This window comes from Oxyura jamaicensis, chromosome 5, assembly GCF_011077185.1.
Source record: "Oxyura jamaicensis isolate SHBP4307 breed ruddy duck chromosome 5, BPBGC_Ojam_1.0, whole genome shotgun sequence".
Lineage (NCBI taxonomy): Eukaryota > Metazoa > Chordata > Aves > Anseriformes > Anatidae > Oxyura > Oxyura jamaicensis.
Genome location: NC_048897.1, coordinates 22,636,826 through 22,663,344, shown reverse-complemented (window position 1 = coordinate 22,663,344; position 26,519 = coordinate 22,636,826). Strand labels below are relative to the sequence as shown.

The 26,519-nt window shown below is 43.9% G+C and overlaps 2 protein-coding genes and 1 long non-coding RNA gene across 4 annotated transcripts; 2 read left to right on the top strand and 1 right to left on the bottom strand.

The window, feature by feature from the left end:
- Positions 1 to 1,067: 1,067 nt before the first annotated feature.
- Positions 1,068 to 19,167, top strand: ZFYVE19 (zinc finger FYVE-type containing 19). Of its 2 annotated transcripts, none has more exons than XM_035327277.1 (13): positions 1,068 to 1,227; positions 1,525 to 1,646; positions 3,413 to 3,466; positions 4,092 to 4,252; positions 5,228 to 5,373; positions 6,269 to 6,383; positions 6,950 to 7,159; positions 7,454 to 7,533; positions 8,283 to 8,393; positions 9,790 to 9,932; positions 11,291 to 12,558; positions 16,381 to 16,581; positions 17,127 to 19,167. In XM_035327277.1, exons 1-11 carry the CDS (start codon positions 1,174 to 1,176, stop codon positions 11,355 to 11,357), a joined length of 1,263 nt encoding a protein of 420 aa, XP_035183168.1. In that variant the 5' UTR covers positions 1,068 to 1,173; the 3' UTR covers positions 11,358 to 12,558; positions 16,381 to 16,581; positions 17,127 to 19,167. The 2 variants fall into 2 exon arrangements, with proteins under 2 accessions (XP_035183168.1, XP_035183169.1); XM_035327278.1 differs by having other exon boundaries at positions 16,381 to 16,620.
- Positions 16,662 to 24,314, bottom strand: PPP1R14D (protein phosphatase 1 regulatory inhibitor subunit 14D). The gene is given in 6 exon segments (XM_035327279.1): positions 16,662 to 16,792; positions 18,806 to 18,838; positions 19,055 to 19,150; positions 23,689 to 24,069; positions 24,072 to 24,137; positions 24,139 to 24,314. Coding segments are annotated over 6 exon segments (696 nt in total). The 5' UTR covers positions 24,178 to 24,314; the 3' UTR covers positions 16,662 to 16,711.
- Positions 24,314 to 26,519, top strand: LOC118167648. Its single transcript, XR_004751217.1, has 2 exons — positions 24,314 to 24,483; positions 25,034 to 26,519. It is a non-coding gene; the product is annotated as an uncharacterized LOC118167648 (long non-coding RNA).

The following is a 26,519-nucleotide window of genomic DNA, read 5'->3' as shown; positions in this document are numbered from 1 at the left end:
ATGTATGTATGTTATTCATCTATAAATTCGTGGACCAGCAAAGAGGAAAATGTAAGATACGAACCATCCCTGTCATAATTTCATACACAGTTAACTGAGGATCTTAAATGGAGAAGTTACAAAATTCACAGACCCTGTTAAGAGATTAGGTGCACCCAATTGCCGCCCCCCCCCCCCCCCCCCCATGGACACCACCGGGTGGACGTGAAGGTGCCTGGCCTCTCCTCCACCAAAGTTGGGGTTGCTTCCAGTAGTGTGCATCGAAGGGCAGCCCTCCCAAATTACACCTGCCAATCTGTAGGTTCCTCCATAGCACACTTCCTCTTCCTCTTTTCCCATTAACCAGCTCAACAGGAAAGCCAAGACCAAATTGTTTTTATTTGATTCAATTTGGTTTTATATTTATCTCAAATCTCTGTTTTATGCCTACAGTACCTGGAATTTCCAGGTACGCTCTAATATATTTGTTGGACAGGTGCAAACTGTAGTTTCAAAGTTTTATATGGTTGCCTTTCTAATGTTCTTCAGTGCTTTAAAAAAATAAATATTTGAGGGGAAAACCCCTTTTATTTTTTCTTTTAGCTTTGTTTAGATATCAATGAGTCTTACTTCCTTGCATAGCTCAGGCTGTTTCCCAGATTAATTGTGGAAGTCTTTACGGTGCGGGTTTGTCTATTAAACCAGAAAGAAAGCAAACTGTAATTGCAAAACCACAGAACTAACAAGATGATTCACAGGAACCAGTGGCACCTAGGACTACACTCAGTTTTTGTCAAGCACCGTAGGACATTTAGTTGTGAAGGCAGGCAAACATACACCAGGAGGAATATTGGCTGGGGTTAACTGGAATTTTATAGTTTAGAAGGGCAGGGGAAGGGGCAGGGAAATGGAGTCTCTGCCAGCAGGGCGCTACGGACTACAAGTACCACAGCGCACCGCGCGGCAGGTAGCCGCAGGTTGCTCCTGGCAGGCTCTGTGAGGTACCCTGGGTAGTGTAGTTTATCCGCGGAGAGGCCCCTGGCAAGTTGGAGGCGGGGCTGGCAGCTCGGAGGACTACAACTCCCATCAGGCCGTGCGCCGCAGCGTGGAAGGAGGGCAGCTCCTGCGGCCAGTCGCCGCCGATAGTCGCGACTTGGGCGCCGTAGCGGGTCGACAGGAGCGGCTCTGTGCGCCATGGACAGCCGGTGCTACGGGTGTGCGCGCAAGTTCGGCGTCTTCAAGAAGGAGGCAAGTCCCTGCCGCGCGTCCCTCGCCGCGTCGCGACGAGCAGGCCGCCGTCAGGTGTCACCCGCCCGGTCCCGAGGGCCCTCCTTGTCGCGAGGGTCTGGTGGGGAGGTGAAAAAGTTACAGCCGCCCCCCCCCCCGGCAGCGGGGGCACCTCGTGGCGCCGTCCCAAGCAAGCAGCAACGTGCCCCAGCTCTGCCTGTGGTGCCTCGTGGCCAGGTGACGGAGCCCTGCCCTGCGGGCTGCCTCTTAAAAATAAACTAATTAATTAATGAATAACCCTATTTTGTGTCCCTGCAGTGCGGCTGTGCGAGCTGCGGCCGGGCCTTCTGCTCCAGCTGCCTCAGCTTCAGTGCTGCCGTGCCCCGCTGTGGAAGTGGCCCGCAGAAGGTGTGCAAGGAGTGCCACAGAAAGCTGACAGGGTAAGGTGGGGGAAGGCCTTCCCCCAAAGGTGTTCTGTGCTCTGGTGTTGGGTTGTGGGTTTCTGACTGGGAGACGTGCCTTGTACATGCGCAGGCACGCTGCCAGCGCAATGGATTTCCAAGCCTCACCATCGCTGACCTGTTACGTTATCTGTTCTGTCCAAAGATGTGAACCAAGGTTTGTGAGGCTGTTCTTTGTGGTGACAGCATAGCCTAAAAGAACCAGGTTTAAAACTTCATGGATGGATCCTGAATGCTTATAGATGTCCTGGCTAGAAGAGACCGGGTTACACCCCACCACGTTTGCCCACCCTTTTGAAAGGGCAGCCTTTTCAGAAGTGTTGTCATTCAGCAGCCTGACAATGTTATCAAAGTATTACCTGTGAACAAGCAGCATCTCAGCTACTCATTTTTGAGAAGTCTCTGCTATATGTGGCCTGAAAACTTAAATTTTGAAACTTAGAATTGGTTTGCTTCTGAAAGAAAAAGAAGTGCAAGCATATCCTGTAGAATGCCTGTTGAAAACAAATTAATTCAGTAACAGTATGGGTCGTACACGTGTATGAACAAGTAACACAAGAATACATGAGAACCCCTCTCTCTACCAATTCCTCCATGTCCTCTTCCTTCTTTTGCATTTCTTTTACCTCCCTTCCCTGCTTTTCTGCTATAGCAAGGAATTTACACCAGTAAGTGGGAAATTCTCTCATTCTGCAGTTCTCTAAGGTTGAAGAGCCTTGTATTAGCACAGGTCTTTACTTCAAAAGCACTGTTTTGTGAAAATAGCATGAGCTGTTGGTAGCAGATGCAAATACAGAAGTCACAGTACTCCAGCTTTGAAAATAGTTCTGACTTCCCTTTCAATACTCCAAAGCCACTTAAAAATAGCTCAGCCTTTTCCCATGTTTCTTTTTTTTTTTCTTGTCTGTTTAATATCAGTACTATGGAGTTACAGCAGAAAAAAAAAATGTTCTGTGATTAATAGCTGGCAGGTAATATGCGTAGACTGCAGCTCTGTAGGCTGCGCAGACTGAAGTTCTTCATGCAAACAGCTTTCACAACTGACACCTTAAAGCTGGAAAGGGGTCCAATGAAGGCGTTGCCTTCATTAGTTGTTATACAGGCCTTAGCACAGATGTGTTTATAGCTGTGCCTTCTATGAATGAATAAAATATGCTGCCTTATGTAAGTGTGCAGTGTAGCAGATCAGCATGAACACAGAGAGACAGAACACAGTTACACAAGGCACGATAGTGTTGTGCAGTGTTCAAGTGTCCTAGAAGATGTCATTGTGATGCTGGTGGTTACATAATCATTATTGTAACATTTTGTTTAGCTTATACATTATATAATGGTGTGTTAGTTGCGTGCCACAGTCCCTTTCAGAGAGTTGTACACTTTGGAAGCTAATTACACTGGGAGGCTCACCTAACTGCTTGCGCTCTGCTTGCTGAACGGGGATGTGCACGCTCTGGAACACGAGGGTATTTCAGCCCTGCCTGGTGTCCAAATTAAACAATTATTGTTCAGATGCAAAACAACAGGAATGAAAGACTAGAAGTGAAGTTCCATACTGTCCAAAGCAGCTATATCATCTTAATCTCTTTCATCAGCTAACCGCCCCCCCATATTAATGAGGTTATGAAAGGGACTGTACCAGGAGGTCAATAAATGCATATACTGATTCCTCTTGGGTTCAAAGAATAGATGATTGAAGCATATGCCGGAGCCTTAAATTCAGAGATGTCAATGTTTTTGTCTTTCAGACAGGAACCTCAGAGCAGTTCAGCAAAATGGTCACCACCAGAAAACTACAAGAAGTGAGTTGCACTTGCCAGTCACCCAGTTGTTTCTGCTGTAGAGTAATCACAGCGTCACAGCGTGGTTGAGGTTGGAAGGGACCTCCAGAGATCATCTAGTACAACCCCTCTGCTCAAGCAGGGTCACCTAGAGCATGTTTCAGGCCCTTTCATATTTCCCCATAGAGACCACCAAAAATTGGGGGGGGGTTGTGTTGTGCTGTGGGTGTTTGCTTGTTCAGAATTAGACTAAGGATGGGGCTTTTGCTTTGTTGTTTGTTTCTTTTGTTGTGGAGGATGTAGGGAACTCTTCACTTTTGAATAGACTCAAGAGCAGCAGCCTGCCAATGTTTATCTGTCACTGGTCGTGGTTGGCTTGGAAACAGGAAACTGCTGATGAAATGTTCCCTGTCTCCTCAAAAATGGTGCCAGGCTTACTACATTTATGAGCTATGGTTTTCCATACTCTTGTCAGTACATCATTGTGCCAGGATGGGAGAGTCTGATACAGGAATGAGCGGTTTCTGTTCTCTGTTACGTTGATGTTCTTCAAATAGCCTGTTGGGCTCACAGAGGATATTTTCATATCTCAGGATTTAAACTCCCCTCTTTTCAATTGTTGTGTCTTTTCCCATCCTTGTCACAGGCGTGTAGCAGCTTTTGAGGCTAAGCAAAACCAGATGAAAGGACAACAGAAGGCAGCTGCCAAATCCCCAGGTCAAGCTGACTCCAGATACCAGGGGCTCTCAAAAGAGGATAAAGCCATTGCAGAGAGACTGCAGAAGCTCAGAGAGGAAAGGAAACCCAGTAAGTTTTGAAGAGCAGTGGAGATTCCCTGGGTGGGAATGCTGCTACTTGGGAAGCACGGAACCAGGAGGGAGAGGGAAGTGCTGGGCACTCAGTGTCTGTCTTTTTAGGGAATTGAAGAGTTAAATGTGATCAGAGCAGCTACATCTTGCTGCCACAGTGGCCAGGTTCCACAGTGATTTTAATTTTTCACTTTGATTTTGTTCTTTGGGGTTTTTCTTGAAACTGCTTTTCAGTTTTAGGGCAGTATCTTACCCATGAAATCACTTCCACATTTTCCACTGTTTGGGGTAAAAGTCTGTGTCAAACACAGTAGCTATAGAATGAAACAAGTGTTTTTTGGCCAAACCATTTTGCAGAAGTTTTCCTATAGGTCATTTTGCTGGACCACAGTGGTACCAGTCTGTATGGGATTGTGTTCTGGCCAGCCTTGCCTCACAGAGGACAAAAAGGGACTCTGATCCCAGTCTACAGTGGTCAGATTTGGGGCTGCCTCAGGGAGCTTGTGGGAGAATAAACTTTTTTAAATGCTATACGGTCTCTAAAAGGGAAAGAAACACTGCAAAGTGGTTACCTTGTTATATAGGGGATTTTTTCAGTCTGTTAAGCCTAGGATTACATTAAAGAGTGTGGGAGCAAGGGACTGTAGTGCCTAAATGACATGCAGTTCTCAGCCTGTCCATAATATCCCTAGTCAGCTGATTGCCAAATGAGGTCACACTAACAGTGGTCTCATGGCTGGAAGATTAAACATGGAGGAGGCAGTGACTTGGGAGAAAAGGGTAGCGGTTAGCTTTAGGGTAGTCTCTGAGTCGCTGCTGTATAACTCCTCCTTCAGATCAGGGGCTGAGGGAGGTTTCTGCCCTGGTATTCAAAGCCTGATTACAGAACAAAATACAATCTTACTGAAAACAAATGGCTTCAAATTTTTTCTTAACAGAATAACCCCCTACCTTGGGTTTTTCTGAATTGCAGAGTCCATCCCTTCTCAGGCTGAGATCGAAGCTAGGTTGGCTGCACTGAAGGAGGATTACCGGGGACCTGTTCCATCCATGCAGGAAATGGAGGACCGGTTGGCTGTCCTGCAAGGGAGATATCCTCCTTCCCAGGCTCCCAGACCAGTAAGCTCCCCCATCTGTTTGGCCAGCAATGTGTTCTGAGCTGGCACAGTAATTCTTGTGTCCCAGCATGTTAGTCTTTCTTTGCCCTTCAGCTTTTTTGTGTACAGGTAGCTCATTTTGCATCGTTGCTCCAGTAGCAAGTGGCTAACTTTTACCAGGATGCTGAATCAATTTGTGCTAAATGTTCTTTTGTTTTTATGTTAAATGTAGTTCATGTGTTTGTTTTTAACAATTAATGCTAGGCTTTTCCTTTTCAAGCCGTTTGTGTAACTACGTGGCCGGATATTTTTTCAGAGCCATTTATCTGTGGTTTTGGGTTTATCCACCCTGCAAGTTGTATCTTGCAGTTGTTACTGTATCCCTTCTAAGCAAAATCCTATTAATTATTCCCAAAATGGAAGCCCAGAGAGGTAAAGTGATTAGCCTGAGACTGAAGAGGAAGGAGTTGGATTTTTGCCTTCAAGGCCTATATGAATGATCTTGTCCCTGATAAATCGTTTCCTCACGTGCTCCTTTTTCAGCAGTGCTGTACATGCAGCTGTTCTCCTAGACCTCAGTGGGGATGGTGGTTGTCACTGTTGAGAACAGAACCGTTATTACTTCAGAGTTAGTGGCAAAGCTGGGCCTGGGTTTCAGCAGCATATATTTCTATACGTTCAGCACCTCCTTGCACTGTTTAGGTGATTGTATTTAGAGTTCTGGGCATTCAACAGCTCTGAGAGTGAAGCCTTGAAAGTCTTAGCCCAGATATCCATAAGCTGAGACTCACAAGATGAGTAGATGCATCTTTTTATGCTGATTCTCCATGGGATGATATTGCTATCTGACTTTTCCTTTGGTTGAGTATGCTACTTTCCTCTCATTTGCTTTCTCTCATGCCCTCCATGTTTCTCAGGTATATCGACCCCCTGATACCAGAAGTCTGACGCAGCAAACAGATGACCTGTTAACTCAGCTGGCTGAGGAAGTCGCCATTGATGAGCATTACAGTCCAGGAGCCCAGCCTCAAGGTATCTATTTTGGATTCCAAAGATCTATTTCTTTCTATTAATGTATGTGCTGTAATGAGCAGGGAATAGGTGCTGCCCTGTTTGGCTTACAGGTAAGCTTGGTGTCCAGTTTGTCTCTTCCCCCTTATGACTTCCCGATTGACTAAGAACAGCCATCCAGCTCTGTACTGAGTCTCGTCATCTTTACTTGAGAGAGTGTTCCATTTTCTCAGGGTTGTATTACTCAGATTGCTTCTGTTTCTGTAAGGCCACACTTCCTAGGGAGGAGTTGTTACTACTCCTAATGTGTCTGTGCTCTGTTGTAAAACATCAGAGTCTGAGATACCATTACCTTTCCAGCTACAGAGCTTTCTCTGTGATCTCCCTGTAAAGTGTAGATTAGCTCACTTTCTTTTCTTCACGTCCAGTGTGGATCCTGTTGTGTCATGCCTTCTCCCATTATTACCTGGATTAATGGAGAGCTTCAAGCTTCTCCCATGCTGTCTGTTGCTTTAGTGGTGTTGGCTGTACCCAAGGAACACTGCTGCTGAGTCACCAGCATGTTCTTTCTGCCTGTCTGTTTGCAGCTGTTAGTAGCCAAAACTTGAATGACCTCAATCGGGAAAGTGGAGATTATGCTTGCCATGCAAGTCTGAACCCAAAACAGCTAGAAGAAGAGAAGTATAAACTACTGGCAGAGGCTGCTGCTGAGCTGCGAGATGAAAACACTAGGCAGGAAAAGATCTTACAAGTTGCTAAGAGATTGGCAGTGCTCAGAGGTCAGGACCCAGAGAAAGGTGGGTAGCAGAGAACAATACAGTTCCAAGAGAGGGATCAGGTTCCTGTGTCAGAGTAATTTCTCTTCTGAGAGGCTTTTATCCATTTAATTCCTCTGTTCTGCAAGAAACAGACTGATTTTGTTGCCTGTAAAGTTGTAAAGATTAATTCATCATGAAATTAGTATGAAAGATCTTAGCCTTTCCATCTTAACCTCAACTAAGACATCAAGGCTGGAACTGTAAGGACAGCCTGCTTTGTCTTGTACCTTTCTTTGAGATAATTCTTGCATGCTCTGTCTCTCATTCGTGCAGTTACATTGGAAACTTATAAACTCCCTGACAGTGATGAAGAATTGGATGAGGAGGAAGCTGTTCAGAGAGTGCTAAAACAGGTCAGAAGTGGCACCTGTAGCCTTGTATATCTTCCTTTCAATCATTCCTGGTGTTTTTTTTTTTTTTTTTTTTTTTTTTTTTTTTTTTTACCTAGTGAGCATGCAAATTGTGTTTTTCTGTTCCTGGGCAGCGTCTCATTCCTTCCCCTCCTAGTGCTTTTCCAGTGCTAGCTTCCATGCAGTGATTCAGCTATAGGGGATAGAACACTTTGCTACCAGTCTGTTAACATTCTCATTCGTGGTTAGTGTCTCTTGCAGTGTGTGTCTTCTCTCCAGCCCTGCTCCCACTCTGCTTGTACTTCCTTACTTTGTTTTTTTCCCCCTACCCAACTAGAACAGGGATGATGAGATGTGGACTGTTAGCACAGCTTATGCCTGCATTTCTGTCTAAAATGTCTCTGAATTGTTTTGCAGGCAGACATGAGCTTTCTGTGCTCGTGTTCCTGGCTGATGACACAGACCACATGTATGGTTAGCATGATGTTGAAAATCTGCTGATAGCTGCACTGCAAAGCAGAGTGTATTAGTTTAGGGCCCCTGCTGTCACACTCACTGTTCACAATGTACACGCAGTATTACGTGGTGCAAGTAGAGCAAGCTCACAGCTGTGCAAAGAACACCAGACTGATGTGTTCAGTCATCTCCAGTTACTGCACGGGGACAAGGAGAAGGGAGGGAGGTTTAGAGTCTAGAATGAGACTCCTGATTGTATTCAAAACAAGAGGCTTCTTTCTTTCTGTTATTACCAGCTCACAGAGGAAGTGGCCCTGGATGAAGCAAGTGGATTCAACATTCCTTCAGATCAGACCACCCAGCCAGGACCCTCAAAACAGAACTTGCATAAGAAAACAAAGCAAAAGGTCAGTGGACTGGTCAGGATCTCTTGAAATGATGTGCTCTGGGATTCTGGGAGAGTACAGCTCTGCAGCAAAAGTTGGATGTATCCTAGGCTCAGTGCAGTGAAGGGAGGAAAAAAACAAAACAAAAACAGCTTCTCCAAGGCAGACAAGCTGAGAAATCAAACATCTCAGGGGCATCTGCATAGCTGACCAACCCTGAGCACAGCTGTGACTCATCCTTGTACTTTTAAAAGAAATTACTCACACCCTGGAATCCAATTCCTTTCAGGCTGGCTTTCTGCTGAATGGGATAGTGTCCTCTAAACCTAGAGAAGTCAATCAAAATCAGCCTGCCAAAGTGGATATCAGACAAGGAATTTTAAACTCACCCATATAATTAGACCAAGAAGGCCATGGTCTAGTAGCATAGCGCCTGGAACATGTTAAGTGGGAGGTTTCCCAGTGCTTTCAGCATATGCAGAATACACTCTAGGTAGTAATTGACCATCTGTGTTCTCTTGAAATGTCAGAGGAAGGAATTAGCAACAAGATATTCTACACTCAATGGATTCCAGTCTGTTATGGAAATACACCTTCTCTAATGTATGTTACAAGAATTAAATGGACCTGTGAGTCACAGACGCCTGACAGTCCTGTCCCTGTGGAAGAAATTATTTGATTGTAAGCATTGTTGCAAACTACCATCTCATAGGTATGCCAGCCACCCTGCACTTTTGGGATCACTGATGTAAAAGCTAGTGCTATCTTACTGCTGTTGTGTTAGGAAGCTGCTTGTGCCAGTGTGCAGGCACTCTGTTTTGGTGTGCATATGGCTGTTTGGTTCTACAAAGCCTCTCTGCAAAGCACAAGGAGACAACAGACGACCTTGTGGGTATGTTCCAGATTGTGATTTCAGAAGATCTTTTTGGCCCAACCTCAGGTGCAAATCAGTGGTAGGGGTATTTTGGCAAATCACTTTCTTTGTCCCTAAATTTTCTTCCTATAACACTGAGAAAATTGAAACCTCCATTTTTCCCACTTTCCCACAGCAGGAATTGTCTGTTACTTGGTATTGTGCCTGCCAGAAGATCTGCGCTTCAACCTTTAACACAGTCCAGGCGATGTGGGTGTATATCGCTGTAGACACTGAATTGAGGGTGTTTTCCTTCCAGGCAATACAAATTCATAAGCAAATACTAGTAGTATCTTGGGTGTTTAACAGTCTAGATATGTACATACATATGGAGCCTATCCTTGAGCTCTGGGCAAGTTCCTCTTGACTTAGAATCAACTGAGAGTGAACATCTTTGGGCTATTTGATTTGTCACTGTGGCCATCGTGCATTACAATGGAAGTATTGTATCTGTATTGTGTCTGCTGTGGTTTGAATTCTGTGTCTGTTTTCTTTGTGAATTAGAGCCAGACTCCAACCAACACAGCTCTTACCAAGGCAGATGACAGTGACGAGGATGAATTACCCTGGTGTTGTATCTGCAACGAAGATGCCACTTTGCGCTGCCATGGCTGCGATGGGGACCTCTACTGCCAGCGCTGTTTTCAGTAAGTCTTGCAATCCCTCTTCATCTGAGGGGCAGGTCACAGGTAAGCTTGGCCACTTTGGTTTGTTCTTCCTGTTGGGCAGAAGAACAGAAGGTAGGAGGGAAGATTCGAAGAATGCACGTCTGAGCTGAATGACCAGTAGTTACCCCAGGCTTCGGGGACTAAACTGGCCCTGGGCAGCAATGCTCTGTCTGTTCTGCTCCAACGTGTGTTTGGGCACATTGTTTGGCTGATCTCTGGAGCAGCTGATGTGCGTGGGATGGGATAAGTGAGACCATTGTTTAGTGACTTCTAAATGACATTGATGAATAATCTAGGCTGGATTCTCACAAGAGGGCAGATCGGACAGTATAAATGTCTGAGGATTTTCCTAGGTTGAGACAGTGAAGTCTTAAACCATGTTAAAAATGTCAGGTTGTTGAAATATATGGAGAAACTTCTCTTCCTCAATTGGGCCTTGCCATGGCTACAGTCTTAGGGCCTAAACACCTGTAACTTGATATTTGACAAAATGTTGCTGTCTCAGATTTGGAGGGTTAATTCCCTTGAATACAAAGTTATTCATCACAGCCTGAGTGGCTTCCCTTTTTTATGCCTTAAAAGTATTGAGTACTTGGCTGTGTTCTCATTAATTCTGGATGACTTTTAGATAGCAAGATGTTAAGGATCTGGTTGGGAAAGTAAGGGATGCTTTTATGTGTATTCTCATTTCCTGCAAAGGGGTTTTATAGAGAGATGAGAATGGGAAACTTACTGAAATGGTAAGTAAACATACAACATACAATATTAGATAACTTAAAAACAAAGCAAGCAAACAAATATCAGCCAAACATCTATAAAAGCAGAACCAGCGGTGTGTCAGGTGAGTGAGCGTATCAGTTGTATGCTGGAGATGCAAGCTCCTGTCTTATTCAACACTGCCTGCTTCTCAGCATGGTTTAGACAGCTGCTAGAACACAACATTTAACCATGACAGTTAGTTTTCTGCGTTGTGTGGAGCAGACTGTCATTTTGGCTGTTGTCCTAAGAGGTGCTAACATGCCTGTGAATCACAGACATGATGCTGAAAGTAAGCAACCAATTATGGGAATCTCTCAAAGAGGGAAGAAGTCAGAAAGGCCTGTTGTCATTTCCCATGCCAGCAGGCAAGGCAGAACAGAGCATTTCACAAAGTACATCAGAATCTTCCAAATAAGTGTCTCAAGTAATCAGTTCACATGGCTGCCAGTGGGGTCCTATCAGTTAGTCCTTGGGATAGGTTTCTTATAGGGCTGCTGGAAGGCATCCTATGCAGTGGCTAAGGGTGAATTTCCTGCCTGGGTGTTTATTCCTGACTGCAGCTTGTGTTTGCTTTTTAGGGAAGGCCATGATGAGTTTGACCTGAAGGACCACCACGCTTCCCAGTATCATCTTCCTCGCAAGTAGAGGTGATCACATTCTTCATGGGCAGAAAAGGAGATGGAGAACAGGAAAAGAGGGAATCGGCCAGATGGGAAGACTCCAACTGGATTTGCAGCCAAAATGGGTGATGTTTTGGACAGTAAAAGGATGTGCTGTAATCTGGGAGAGGCTTGGAGGGCATGTATCTTTGTCCTCACAAACGCAACCAGAAAAGTGCTGGGTTGGCCATGCCTGTTTGGGATAAATAAGGACTTGATGTGAGGAGGTGGATATGCATCTATATATTTATAGATGAAATAAGGCGATGTGGGTAGCAGTAAAGATGTATGGTTAAGGCAGTGCTGGCTGATAAGTAACGTCCTGCTTTTGCTAACTTACACATTGGTTCACAAGGCAGCAAAGCACTTTGCACTAAGTAACTGTCTACATCGTGGTCATGTGTGATGAGAACTTCAAAAACATAATAAAAACTATTTACAGAGGCCTGTGTTTAAAGTCTCTCCTGGCAATGCCTGATAGCTCTTTACAAAATGTCACCCTCCTGTGATATCTCAGTCCTTCTGTCAAGTGGTTCAGGGAAAGACAGGATCAAGTCAGAAAAAATGTTTCTGTGGTGTTGCTGGGAAGACGCAGAGGAGTTGCAGAGGAGCAATGATTACTCTGCCTTGATGAGCAGTGTTGCTCCTGTACTTGAAATGAAGGATGTTTGTAAAGGTAATCTGCTACAAATGCACTGCATTGTGCCTAAATTCCACATTGACTGCGGTGGCAGTGCCTAAATTCCACATTGTCTGTTAGCATGTTAGTCTGGAAGAGTTGTGTGTTAATATTAAGATGGGGCTTGGCTCTGCTGATCCCAGTAGAATAAAGATGCTACTTATAGCCAGATAAGCAGCATCATATGAGAGAAACTCTGTTTAATTTGCTTATATCCCTCCTAGGAGATAGTTCAGATGCACATGACACATGCCAGTGGCTACAGCATCCAGAATTGCTTGAAATACCTTTCCTGAAGTCAGCTGTAATTGGTATGAGCTCTTCCCAGGACTATAATGTGACTTCTGAGACAGCTGTCTAAGGCTGACAAATTCTAGGAGTGTCAAAAAATAAAAAATCAAGGATTTACCTTTGACAGAGAGTTTCCAGTGAATCTTGCCTGTCTGGTTTGACTTTGCCACTCCCAGCTGTCTTCCCTGCCCTGTGCTGAAGGTCACTGCTTCTGTAGGTGAGGTAACAAAACAGTATTTGCCTGCACTTCATCCACTCCTGCTCAGAGCACTGTAAATACCTTAAACTATCTCTGAAGGTGGGTTTATGTTGGGCTGGATCAGGTGCTTCAGTAGTAACCTGTATCAGACAATGTGGAATAGTACTACTGCAGGTTGACCCAGCAAGAATTGCTGGTGTGTATGTCAGCACTGTCAAAACCCTTTGTTAGGAAATGGTAGCAAAACCTGACTCTTGTAGAGGATGATCTTTCCCCTTAAGAGTCCTTGCTTCAAAAGCGCTTGTCGCTTTGGGACAGACAGACAGGAAAACTACTGAATTCTTCTGATGCAAGAGTTTACAATGAGCCCTGTGTTACACAAGATTTAAGTAGATAGTTACTGACCTGAGGGGTTTGCAGTCTTAAAAATGAAAACAAAATGCAGTCTAGCTTTGTATTGTTGTGGGAATGACACTTTTTTTCATGTTTGTTTAACCAGGATAATTAGTCTGTCTAAAAATTCTGTCTTAGGTTTAGGTTAAAAACTTTTTGTTTTGCTTGTATGGAAGATGCAAGTACCTGGTTTTATATCACATCTAAGACTGATCCACTCCCTTGGGCTTCAACCTGGGTCCCCCAGCTTTTGCTACATCAGCAACAACAAAACTTTGAGCTCCTTGTGCAGTCAGGCAGCCTGAGTCCTGTGAACTCTGCCCTGTGCACAGCAGTAGTAAAGCTGCAGTTTACAGCCTGAAGCAGCTTATTTAATTTCCTGCATTTGTTTCTGTGGGTTCATCCCAAGAAACGCAGAAATGCACTCAACCTAATACCTGAAATAGAACTTAGTCATGTGGAAGACTCTTCAGTCATACACACGCGTGCTGACTCTTTCACTGCACTAACGGACATTTTTGTGGCTGCTGAGCTTTCTGTATGTAATTGGCCATTTTAATGGCAGCCCAATCACTTTCCCCATGAAAAGCTATTCCCACTGTAGCCCTCTTGTCCCTCTTACACGGAGGTCACTGAGGCACGAGCTATCTCCTTCAGCTGTCTACAGGAAACAAGCCTAGCTGAATCTGTTGTGAACGAGGAATGTTGTGTGACCTTTAACTGGGCACAGTTACCTAGTAAAGGTACTGGGAAACTTTCAGTTCCTCACTGGCCAGGTCAATGTCAGTCATAGCCATGCAAGGACTTGAAGAGAATTTGGTATCTGCAAGAAAGAATAAATTTATTTCCTTTTATCATTGAATCATGCCATGAGGGCACAAGAAGATTTTCTTTTATTCTTAAAATGTTTTATATGTGAACTATCTGAAGTAGGTTCCTCCCCAACAAGAACTCAGAGTAATGGTAACAAATGAAGTTGAACGCAAATGAGCTTACAAAGGGAGGTTTCAGTTAAGCTTCATTAATTTGCAATTGCTGTAGTTTGTGAATGTCCACATTATCTTAACTGCTGTAACAAGTGTGAAATGTAGCAGGCTGAATATTTTTAAAGGGAATCTAAGTGTTGCTCATAGTAAAGAAAAATTGATTTGAAGGTTATATTATACACCTTCATAAGCTTTCAATTAGAAAAGCACATGAACTTTCACACATTCTGAGTTATAGTGATATAATCAAGAGGACAAAGTTTCCTTTAAGAAACCTTCTCAAACAGTATCCGTATACCAAATATTACAGCCTTGTGCTAGTGATGGTGAAGAGAAACAGCAAATATAACTGGAAGCTGTTAGTAAGCAAAATGTAGTTCAGTCTGTCCTTTATGGGTTAAACAGAGAGTAGCCAAAAAGTAAGTAAAAGCAAATTTGCCTTACTACTTTTAAGAACCAATTTTAAAAGTTCTTGCACCAGAGCCGAGAAATCAGCTAGCACTGGCCACATCTTGCTTTGTTCCGTTATCACATTGTACTTGTCTTGAGTGCTTTTTTGTGCTGTAGTGATGTTGTTACGTACCAGAAATAACTGTATGTCACAGGGGCCACAGCTTTCTCTTTCTGCTACTTGAAGAGGACATATAAAGGCAACTTCTCTCAAGCAGTATTTCAAAAGCCTGTTTGTTGCCTTTTTTTTTTTTCCCAGCTTCTTACAATGTCTGCTTACTTAGAGCTAAAAATGCCTTTTGCATCATTCCAAATTGAGTGGGTACAGAAAAATGTGCAGCATGGAGAAAAGTCTCTATCAGGCCAGAGTGGCACTTCAGGTCTTGGTGCTGTCACAGCTCAGCAGAAGAAAACAAAGCCATCTTTGTAGAGTGTGTCATTAATCTGGACACCTGTGAATGCCTGTGCTGTGGCTAATTACAGCTGTAGTTTAGGACACTTAGCCATGGTCTATTCACCTGGGTCTTCCACCTGAACTTCTGTTTGAACCTAGTTTGTGATGTTAGGAGTGATTAGAGCTCTTTGCCAGTATGTTACTTTCCTTTCTTGAGAGCTGTGATACAGGAGTGTAAGCAGGTTTAAATCCACGAGAATTGCCGGATCTACAGCAGGTACAGATGTTACCTGATTTTTTTCTGTTGTTATTTTACTTACAAATTGGAGATTTCAGGAGGGCAGGCATGTCCTCATGGCCCCTTACTAAGCCAAGGAGGGCACTTGCCCCTGGACCTGATACGGTAAACCTGGTGGATGAGGCTTAGAGCCTCTGGGAGCAGCAGCCTTAGGACAAGTGTGAGCTGCATGGCTTGACAACTCACGAACAGCATGTAAAGAGAAGCAAGCCCTTCCATCACCATTGTTACAGCAGCAAGGATTTTGTCCTTGCTGAGAGATGCACGCAGCTCACATCTTGTTCACTGACACTTCTGCTGAAAAATAGGAAGGATGCAGAAAGTAATAGTCATCGCTGTTATTGATGATGATTAAGAAGCTAATGTATTTAAGATATTACTAGTCCAGCCCCAGTCCTTGTTTGTTTTAGTTAACCTTCATGTCCCTTTTCTTGCACGGTTGGCCCCTTTGTCCCTTCTTGTCTGACAGAATATGTACTCAGAAGCTAGACTTGAACATACTGGTATGTAGGAGCCCCTCTGGATGCAACTCAACAACTCATCCCTTGCATTTGAGTCGTAGACATGAGAGTCTTGGGGCAGGGCATAACATGAGACTGATCTGCCTAACCAGACATCCTTCATTTGCTGTCTTATTTCCTTGCCACGTGTCTCAAGTTACTGACTTGCTGAGAAGCTGGATGTAGTTTCCTCTGTATTTTTCCAGCCACACATTAGTTACAGCCAGAAGAGTGTGTGCAGCAAGTCACTGTGTCCTACTTCACTTTTCATTTGGGAGACCTACCTGTCTGCCAAAGGCTCGCTCTGCAATTCTCCCTACAGGGAAATTAGAAGCAGGTATGTTTTCAGTTCAATTTTCCTTATTTTCTAAAGAAAAGAGCAAAATCAAGCAGCACATAGCTGATTTTCTCTGTTTTAATATACAAAATAAGCATTTTTAATGTCTTTTTAAATGGTGAGAAAATAATTCCCAGGCCTTCAGAAGACACTTCTAAATCATCAAGTCCAAATTCCACAAAGAGGAAACGTAATCTCTTCCATTAGCCTTAGCAGCTGTTTCACCAACTTCCCCTTAAGTATTGACCAGATGCACTTGGCTGTTTTCCTTCAATCCTACTGTATATTTTCTGTCCAACCTTTGTGAATGACAGAGGCTTAATTGAGCAAAGTATGTTCAATGCTGTAGAGTTAGATGTAGTAGTAACAGGTAGGAGACTGCAGTCGGGTCCCAGCCAGACATGAAAGAGGGTGCAGCTTCACAGTAACTGATTTTCCGTGTTGATAAATGAGTGATAACCAATGCCTTGTTTTCCTTGCAGTGTGTGGAAGAAGTTTTGATGAGCTGCTGAGAATTGTATTCAGTGCTCCCCAGCCAGCATGGAAATTCCTAGAAGAAACTAAAGGAACGATGTCTTGTCCTGTTCCCAATGTTAAAATGCCATTTAAGAAACAGGCAAACATGCAACTTAGCTCCCTGCTTTGCATGTAGATGTGGAAGGAGTGGAAACTTCAAACCACTGGTACAAAGTTCACAAACTTGGTGATGTGTCACAATAACAGTAAGTCCTAAGCATATTCTGAAGTGATCTTGCTGATCCTGTTTTTTGTGGGGAAGATGCATGTTTCCTTGTGACCAAAGCTGGGTGTCCCTTATGGGTGAGGTAATTTCTTCTGAGGATTGGTGATTCTCCGGAGACCTTTCAGTCGACTGAGCAATTCCGTAATGAAGTCCTACAATAAGAATTTTAGGAAGAAGGATGTTGTTGAAGGATTGCTCACCAACCCATGGAGTACTATCCGTTTTGCATTATTCCCACCTCCCTCTTCATGTTGAGCAGAAACTAGGATTTCTCCATGCATGGAGAAAATGTATCTTTCAGCTTAGGAAAGGGAAACCTTGAGATAGATGAAGAGGGGTCTAAAAGTCCCTCTTTTCTCTACCTTCCCTGGATCCCTCTGGAGTAGTCATGTTTACTTTATCTGCAGCAGCTAGCCTGCTGTCTTCATCCCTGATGCCTGTTTGTTTTACCTTGGAATGACCTCAAGATGGTGTTGTCTCTTTTAGGCTCTACTGCTTCCTGTTGCCACCATAGCCTCCTGCCCATTTCTGCTGCCTGCCCCACGTAGGGCAAAGCAAACCGTCCCTCTTGTTGTTTCCTTGTTTAACCTGTAAAGCTCCATGTTGTGGACTGCAAACCATGCTGAAGCTGTGCCAATTCTAGAAGGAAGTGGCTGGCAGAGAAGGGGGTGGAACAGAACACATGTAGGACTAATGATAACCTGGAGCAGGGGTTGAGAACTGGAAGACCAGATAGATGAGCAGTTAATGGAGATAAACCCCAACTACTTTGCTGACACAGCCAAGGACTATGAACCAAACTGGACCATCTGGTTGTTCCAAGACAAAGTGACTAGTACAAACTTTACCATCTTCATGGTAAGTAACATCACCGTAAAGGACTGTGCAGCTTTTCTTCACCCAAAGAGGATAGCTACATATCCTTGTAATTAGGCAAAGTCACCAGAGGTATTGCAATTTGTTATGGTTTGTGCTGTGTGAAAGCCCAGCTTCCTCCCTCCAGCGATCAGTTTGTCTGCCACAGCATACTCTGGAGGTAAATGCTTAGGATTGTACCTTTGTATCAGTCCCTTCAGAGAAAACCAGTTTGTTTCCTCTGTCTAGTTTCAGCGAATAGGCTGCTGTGGCCTTTCAAGAGGACTGGATTAAGATTTCAAGGGTGAAATTATATACTTTTGCCAATGAGGCAGCAATATCCAGTTGTAGTTATCAAGAAGCATACTCTCAGCAAGACACTTTCACAGTTGCTGAATCATTAGAGCAAAGTGTTTTCAGTTCTCTCTCTGGGAAAGCGGAGTTCTTGCCCAAGATCTGAAGCTTAGACACACTGAAAACCATTTCCCTGTTGTCAGCCTTGTCTGCCAGACCCATGTTAGGAGACTATCCACAGTGCTCGTTAGTTTAATTTTGATGGGAGTAATGCACTGATCTCATTTTCTGCATGTTCATCACTGTACAGCTACATATAAAGGCTGGACAAGACATTTAGTAACATCTGAGCACAATATTCATGTGCAAAGCACAGGACTGAAGCAGGAGTAGGGGACCTTATTTTGCACACAGCGGTGTGCAGCAAAGGTAATTGCTGTGTGATGCACGCATTACTCTGCAGAGTACTAGGCTGTGCTCCTTTGAATGCTGTGAGTTCTTTAACTCCCTAACTCAAACCAGGACCTGTAATGATTGCAGGGTGGGGGGAAGCATGTGTTAAACTGACCTAAAGGGCCACTGCTAAACAATTATCTGCCCAGTCCGATCTCAGGGTCATGCTACATTCTTGTCATCCATACACTAGAGTTTTTTAAGCTAAAAATGCATTTAATTAATGGCATACAAGATGCTTATTTTAATTGTCTATACCTTTTCTACACTGAGGACCAAGTAGCAGCTCAGTGTGGTCACCTCAGGATGTCAAAAACATGGAATAAACTTTGGCTGCACAGCAAAATCATTCATCTGCTCTGCTGTTCAACCTTCAGCTCAGCTATGTAGAGCTGAACATATTTTTATAACATATCAGAACAAATGTACTAGTACCTCCCATTGGAAAGTAAACAAATATGCAGTATCATGTTAGGCAAAGTAATGTCCTGGCTATTCAGCCAAGAAGCAACAAACACTCTTAGATCACAGTGTAATTTATATATTAATGGTGCTTCACTCACCTCTGTCGGGCTAGAGCATTCATGGAGGATTTCCTGAAAGACAAGGAGGAGTCATTTTAGAGTTTTATAAATTGACCCTTCCCTCGAGCTACAAAAAGGACATACAATATTACTGTACTTGGCAGTCTAAAAGGCACAGGGAAGCAGCATGTAACACAGCATGTATATGTTCTGCAGCCCAAACACCACTGCTATGTTGTATTACGACAGCAGTCCCTAACTGAAAGCCACCAAGTCCCTCTATCTGACCTGTAGTTTTAGTTTCTGTTCTTCATTAGGGACATCCAGGAGATCTTCAAGATCAATTTCAGGTCCATGAACTTGTGCCTCTGTTTTCTCTCTCAGCTAAAAAGAAAAAAAAATACACAGTTAATAAACCTTCAAGCTTTTAAGAACTCTAGAGGCCATCTTGGGAGAACTGAGCTCTTGGGAAGTAGCTAGTTACAATAGAACTATGCTGCAAAGTTGAGGTCAAGAAATAAATCATCTCAAAATAAGGAGGTTCTTGCAAAGAGGACGTATTCCACAGCCCCTCTGTGGTGTCTGCTACAGCCACACATCTTGATTCATCATCTGCTCCCATCTCAACCCTTGATGGCTGCTCAGGGATCACGGGCTGAGTAGATTGTGAACCTGTAGTACTCAGCCAATGAGGAAACAAGAGGAATCAAGCGTTGGGTAATAGGGAATATAAGGCTTTGATACACGTGTGCCATGCGCTCCTGCTTGCAGGATGCCCACCATAGCAATCACGAATAAAATGCTGCTTCACTGAGATCCTTGCCTGAGCCTGTGTTATTGTCTACAGATCGTGTTTCACACATTCACATGGTTGGTATTTATACTAAGGATTTTTGCAGTCATAAAGAAACAACTATGCTTCTGAAAAGGTCAACTCTTTTGTCAGCTTTCTCTAATAGTAATATACCATAGTCTCCTTTAAAGTAAGAGAGACACCCCCAAGCTTTGGTGATCAGAGTAATAGACGCATTATGTTAGTTGGAAACATTTGTATACTGGGACACAGACATGTTTTAGGTCCATATGCTTCCAAAAGACTGTTAAGGATGGCAAGCTTTGTTTTCCAGTGTATTTGCAAGATGAACCTTTAACAATATGATACCAGTGACATTTTAACAGCAATCAGCAGAGTAAGGATAATGAGTAAACAGCACAGCACCTAATTGCTGGATAGCATTTACAGATGTGTATGTAAAACATTAAACAATGAAGGCAGTACTTACGGGAAAAAAAGAAACTATTTCTGATCAGCCTCTGATACCATGCCATAGGGGAAGTAACAAGCAGTATGTGTAGCTTTGTTACACAGCTGATTTGACAACTAGTAATAAAAGTTGCACTTGCTGTACTGTGACCGATAACATTTCTTCTCAGAATAGCTTTCACGTGACTATTTAGACAACAAGTATTTATCCAGCCTGACTTTGTCTCTTTATTTCTTTGGCTAAAGAAATAAATGGATCAGGAGGGCAATGTAGGATAAAGGACTCCCTATGGCTTTCCAGTCCAAGTAGGGACTGTGTTCCTACTTCTAAGCACAGGGAGTGGTCTCAAAAACCCAAATTGTCTCCTGATTCTTAGTTTTGTTGTAAAAAGCCTCGTGGCAGCAAATAGCATAGCATTCAGATTATCTGTATCGGGAGATCATGTTTGAACCTTGCTGGCATTTGAACCTGCAGTGTTGTTTATTCCAACTCTGTCACATGGGTTTCTGGAAGACTCTGAGGAATATTGTCCTCACTGCCAAGGGCAGGTGGAGCAGGGGACAAGAAGGTGATGTAATGGAAGGCAGTGGACCCAGAGAAGCCCAGCAGGGCTAACCAAATCATCTTGCCACAGTGCTCAAAGAAGGGCAGGAGGATCTGTTTTACACCTGGGTGCTTACAAGTCATATATTGTGGCACATTTATTTATTTGAAAAGATAGTATGCAAATTTCTGTGGTACCCTATTAACAGTCTCTGATGTGGAACAGCATCACATGCAGTTCCTGGCAGGAATCTCTTCGGTTGCCCCAGTACATCAGGAAATCAATAAAACTATTGTGCTGCAGAGGTGCTAGTAAAGGCAATCACCTGGCAATCTGTTCCCATAAGGGTATGGCTGCATTTCTCACTTGTGCCTGCAGGGATTTTGTAGTAAGGAAAAAATACCTCCTTTGGGTAGCTGCTCCGATGACAACAAACAGCTCCCACCTAGTCGATTCATAGAAAACCACACATAAGAAGGTAATCTGACTTGTTTTTCTGACACCTTTACAGGCACGTATCTATAGACTTAGACAAGTGAGAGTAGCCCACAGGAAGTCGCATCTTGGGCTATGTTACTGGTGGTACCAAAAAGTGCTTTCCATCTGTCTCAAAAAAGCTTCTCAGAACCAATACTTTGAACCTGCAATAGTTCCCCAAAGGGCAGCAGCCATTCTCCTTCATCTCTTCAGAGCTACCTTACCACTTTTGCTTGCTTAGTCCTTCAAGTTGTGAGCATCCACTGCTATCTCTTAAACCTCCAGTGCTGACGTCCTGCTCAGTAGGACTCTGAATTCTCTCCTTTTGCTGGCTCCATAAGTGCAGATATCATAAATATACACATATTTTAAGCCGGAAATGGGATCCTCTCCCATCCCCTCCTTCAGGCATTGCCTGTCAGGAAGCAATGTTTTAAGTAACATTAGTCTCTTCTCAGGGCACAGTGGTGTTTTAGTGTGGCTACCAATTCAGTGGCACCATTTCCCCGTGGGGAACATGGATAAATAAAATCTGCAGGTTTCCTCATAGCAGCCTTGAACTGCTTGTCCTTAACTTTACAGTGGCATTAAATGGAGACAGTAAAAATAAAGAAAATAAAAGCAGTTAGGTGTTTAACACCATCTCAAGTGACAGGATGAAATACAATAAATGGCTCTAGTCCCTGTAAAACTACATAAACCTTAATGGAAAAAGCAGATCATCTGTGACACAAGGAGGCTGGACAGAGCACGTTGCCAGACAGGCATCCAGACCTAGCTGCCTACATACCTAAATCTCCAAAGAGGGCCAGGGTCTAGCCTGTCTCCAGAATGGCTGAGGACAGCATATACACCATATAATCAAGAGGCCTCAGATACAGCTGAGCACTTCCTACAATATTTTTATAAAATAAAGAAAACAACTGGAAATTCAGAATTATTAAACTGTGAAGAGATTACAGCAATTTACCCTTAGTCATTTTTACTAATCAAGTTACAAACTTGTTCAGGAAGTCTAAAAATGCTGCTTAACAGAGCAGGAACAATATTGTATTCATTTTCAGAGCCATGCATTTGCAACCAAAGGAAGGGCCTCACTCTCCGTATTTGTTTTCTCCTGCATGCTCTTTGCATATGACAAACTAAAACAGAAGGTAACTATTTCTGTCTCCCAACTCAGCATGAGAACCCAGTATGTTCCCACAAATATCAAGCAGGAAATAATCACACAGAAAATGATGATAATAAACACCAAAAATCAGCAACAACAATAATAAAAAGCCTCAGAGAGAGTTGCTGAAGTTCCTCTGTTCAGGTGAGGAGCTGACATTTTTCTGTGGTGCTCAGACATGGACAATCATCCTGGAGCCCTCTCAAAATAGATAGAAATTTCTCCATGCCATTGTGACATATAGCACAAAAAATCACCTTCCCTGGGCTGTTCTAGCGTGTCCACTTCCACTGCTGATTGCAGTTTGAAACTGGTGATGCTCAGAGTGGAAGTCTCCAAGTAATCCTTGGCTCTTTTGTCCTCTTATCTCAAAAATGTGTTTAACACTGTACTGGGGTGTGAATATAGAAAACAGGGCAGAAAATGCTTGACAGTTAATTTAGTCCATCCCCATCCAGAACATGAATAACCTGTTTTACACAACTTGTTAAACCCATCTATTCTTCTGTTGAAGACACTTATGATCTACTGGGTTGTGAGTCAAGAAAGATATTTTTCTCTTGCTGCATCAGCCATTACCCTGCAGATTAAAGCAAAAACACGAAGTCTCAAGCTATTTAAATAGGTTTGAGACCCTGAGGTGCAATTTACTACACCTTAAAGGAATTACCCCATCTTAAAAGTGGAAAAGCACTATCCCCTCTGAAAGCTCCCAGTGTAGGTGCCATCTATCTAAGCACAAAATAGGAATAGAAGTGATAGTAATGGGTTAAAATTTCAGGGTACCCAGTCAGTGCTGACTTAAATATCACATCTCTGTGGAAAAAAAATGCCATGTAAAAGCCTAAAGTAAATACTTGTACCATTCAGGTGCTGTATCTAGACACTCCTACTAAACCTTTCCTAGTTTGACTACTCTCAGATATGCAGGAAGGATTTAGGACTGATTGTTCCTCTAGTTAAGGAAAATACAGGGAGGAAGACAGCTCTAGGGATCTGTGAAGGTGTAAGGTCTCTATACACATAATCTGAGCATGTGTTTTGTCTTTCTTCCCCTGCTGCCAGTAGTATGTCTAGAGTCTGGGACCAAAAGGGACAAAAACACACTAGATACCTCTAACCCAGCTAGTACTGCTTGCAGCAAAGCCACTGACCACGCGGAGCTCAGCAGCATATGGCTTGGTACACCTCTCCAAATTTCACTACTTGTTCTGAGCAATAGCTACCTTCCCAGCAGGTGTAATACCAAGCAGTCTATAGTTAGCTGGATTATATCAGCACAAGCTTCTCTGACTGTGGACACACCATACAAAGAGGGTACTGTTGCAGGTGGCAATAGGATACCTGACAAAGATGGAAGACAAGGATCTATTTCCAGTAAGGCAGAGGAAGCTTTGTCCCAGCACACAGAGCCCTTGTCCCATTCATCTAATGAGCGAGGGGCTGATTTGCCCCAGCTACTCACCGGGTACTGGTACAGCTCCTGCAGCTGGGCATCAACCCATTCCTCCAGGTCTAGCCAGCGCTGTAGGTCTTTGCGGTTGTACTTTATGGTTAGCTTGCCCAGTTTCCTGTGTGATGATTCCTCCCCAGGTTTCTCCGGAGTCTGGAAAGTCACCCGCGGCAGTGTTCTGGAGTTGCTGGCCATCCTCACTGCTTCTTCCTCCTCCTCCTCCTCCTCTCCACCTGCAGGAACTCACCTTCCCGTGGGCTGCTCTCCTCTGTCTCTTAACCAATATCTCCCTGCAGCTCGTGGCTCAGGACACAAGCTCCTTGCTGACGCTGAAGGCAGGCAGCATCAGCAATGCCAGGGAGCACAGCGGGGGACAGCCAGCAGCCGGGGCAGCGGCCGGGCGCTGCAGGCAGAGTTACAGGAGCAGACTCTTGGGTTTCACAACCAGCACTGCTGACGAGCAGGGAAGGAGGGAGGGGAGAGGGGTTGTTGTAATAACATCTGCTGTTAAAAGAAGCCAAGTGAAGCAGGGAACTCATAAACAAGGTTTGTTAATATTTAACGCAAGCCAGCTCGAAGAAGTGGTGGGAGGTGGGGAAGAAGGAGGTTTTAAATTACTTTTCCTACAGGTGTAACTGATGTGCATGTGCAAATCCAGAGGGCTGATCCATACATCATTCATTAAATCCTGTGGAGTTTGAGCTCCACTAGCCGCTGTGAACTCCTGTCACCTGCAGCTACAGGGTTTAGTTCCCACTGAAATGGCGTAGTTTCCATGGTAGGGCTATAGGACTAGACCCTGCAGAGGTAAAGAGAACCAGTCTGGGGTCAGGTGGCCACATCTAGTCTTTTATAAGGATGGGAGTCAGTGTTGTTGCAAGTCAACCTTGCAGTCTCATTTTACATTGTTCTGAGTTCTGTAAGTTCAGTCCAGCTTTCTCAAAAATCTTTTTGTAGAAATCTTGGTGACCTGATCATCTGAGCAAGGCACTTCTGAGAGAAAACAAAATCTGTGCTCTTTAAAAAAGTGTACAGCATGTGGTGTGATGGCATAACTATCAAGGGATAAAGTGTTATCTGCTTCTCACAAGAAGGTATTTATGGTAAACAGGATAATGCTGAAACATCATAAACTGTAACAATATTTATCATTGATTAGTTTACAGTCTCTTTCTTACTGGAATATGGGTTAAAGGTCTGCAACATTATTCCCCTATTCTATTTTAGAGGGACACATGAGCAGCGCTGATCAGAGGGGCAGAAATCAGATGAGACGTGTTTATGAGGTGCCAGGGCAGCAGGAAACCCATCCCTGGTTCCGATGCTCTATCACATCTATTTATCCATCCGTCCCCAGAGCCTCCCTATGTCCTGCACTGGGTGCTGCCCCGTCATGCAGATGAACCCACCAAGATTTTCTGTAATGAAGCAGATCAGCAGCTTCAGTCCCATGGCTTGTGTGGGAATAGTAAGATGGAGACTAGCTTTCTCTGGAAGTCAGACCCACGCCCCCTGCCAAAACCACATCACTGTGCCCAGAGGTGGTGGCACAGCCAGCCAGCAGCAACTCCTACACAGGCTGGTAGAAAAATAAGCAGGGATGTTCCAGCCCTTCCTCTCAACTTGAGTTCGGGGGAATTAAAAAATAAAAATAAAAAAGTATTTTCTCACAGACAATTCCACAAAACATTTATCCTGAAGCTTACTCCAGCCCCATTAAAGGGAAGGATGAAGTATTAAAGTATATCTAAAACTGGTATCATGTCACCTGCTTTTCAGACAGACTGAAGCTTCTATTCAGAAGCCAGCTGTCAGCTAATTAATTTGCTAAGCTTGCTTCATTTTTCCTCACTGCTTGACTGTATTCACCTCCTAGTCTCACTCCTAAAGCTGTCTTACAGCAAAATTTCTCAGAAAAACCCATACTATGAGAGAGTGGGAGCATACTGGCTGAGGAGAGATTCTTAACAGTTAAAAATCTTGCAAACCCCATGAATAATTTTATAACGTGTTTATAACTGTTGACTTTTCAAAGGTTAATAGGCAATCCAAACACGAGGTAAATCTGGACCAAAGGACACACTTTGCCAGGTATTAAATTGTCTCCAAACAGAAGTGCTCTATCATGGTGTTCAAAGTCTGACTTTTTTTTTTTTTTTTTTTTTTTTTTTTTCCCAAATGGGGGTAAATCTACCCCATTTTTCTTGGTCCCACTGCTACAAACACTGACAGATTTTCCTGCAGAACTCCAGTCAGGCTAGTGTTAAGACCAGAGAAAGAAACCAGTCCATCCAAAGATTTGCAGTGGCTGAAGCTGGCAGGGAAGTTGTCCCTTTCCTCCAACCCACATGCCTACCCTGGTGCTCTTCCTTAGGCCAGGTGAGCTCTGCATGGAAGATGAAGCTTGCCCTGTTAATCCTCTGTCAGCTGAGCTGAATTTATGAAGCATGGGATGGGTGTGAGGAAGAGGGATGTGCACCCTGCCCCTAATGGCAGCTGCCTGCTCTTTGAGCAGATGGAGCCTCTTGACTGGCAACCCCACTTCAGCATGAGCAATGGGCTGAGATACCACACCTGAGGAGGTCCCCAGGCAGACTCACCCCACTGTCTGTGCTTTATCAGCAAAGCTACGAGCAGCCCCTGGTGCCCTCGTGCTCGAGCAGTGTCACCATGCAAGGGAGCAAGTCGGTCACAGGGGAATGCCAGAGGCCCTTAGGAGAGCTGCACACCAAAGCAAGCTGCACTACAGGATGTTTATTATCCTGCTCTGGGTTATAAGCGCTTAGTCATGAATTCTTTGTAGCAAGAAGGTGGCAATGCAAAAATAAATGTTTACAGATAAA

What these genes read in the sequence shown, in the direction of transcription:
- ZFYVE19 (XM_035327277.1), top strand. Translation starts at nt 1,174, where the DNA reads ATGGACAGCCGGTGCTACGGGTGTGCGCGCAAGTTCGGCGTCTTCAAG. An exon ending in CAGAGAGGAAAGGAAACCCA is followed by an intron (nt 4,253 to 5,227) that starts GTAAGTTTTGAA and finishes TCTGAATTGCAG; the next exon opens with AGTCCATCCCTTCTCAGGCT. An exon ending in TTCAGAGAGTGCTAAAACAG is followed by an intron (nt 7,534 to 8,282) that starts GTCAGAAGTGGC and finishes TGTTATTACCAG; the next exon opens with CTCACAGAGGAAGTGGCCCT.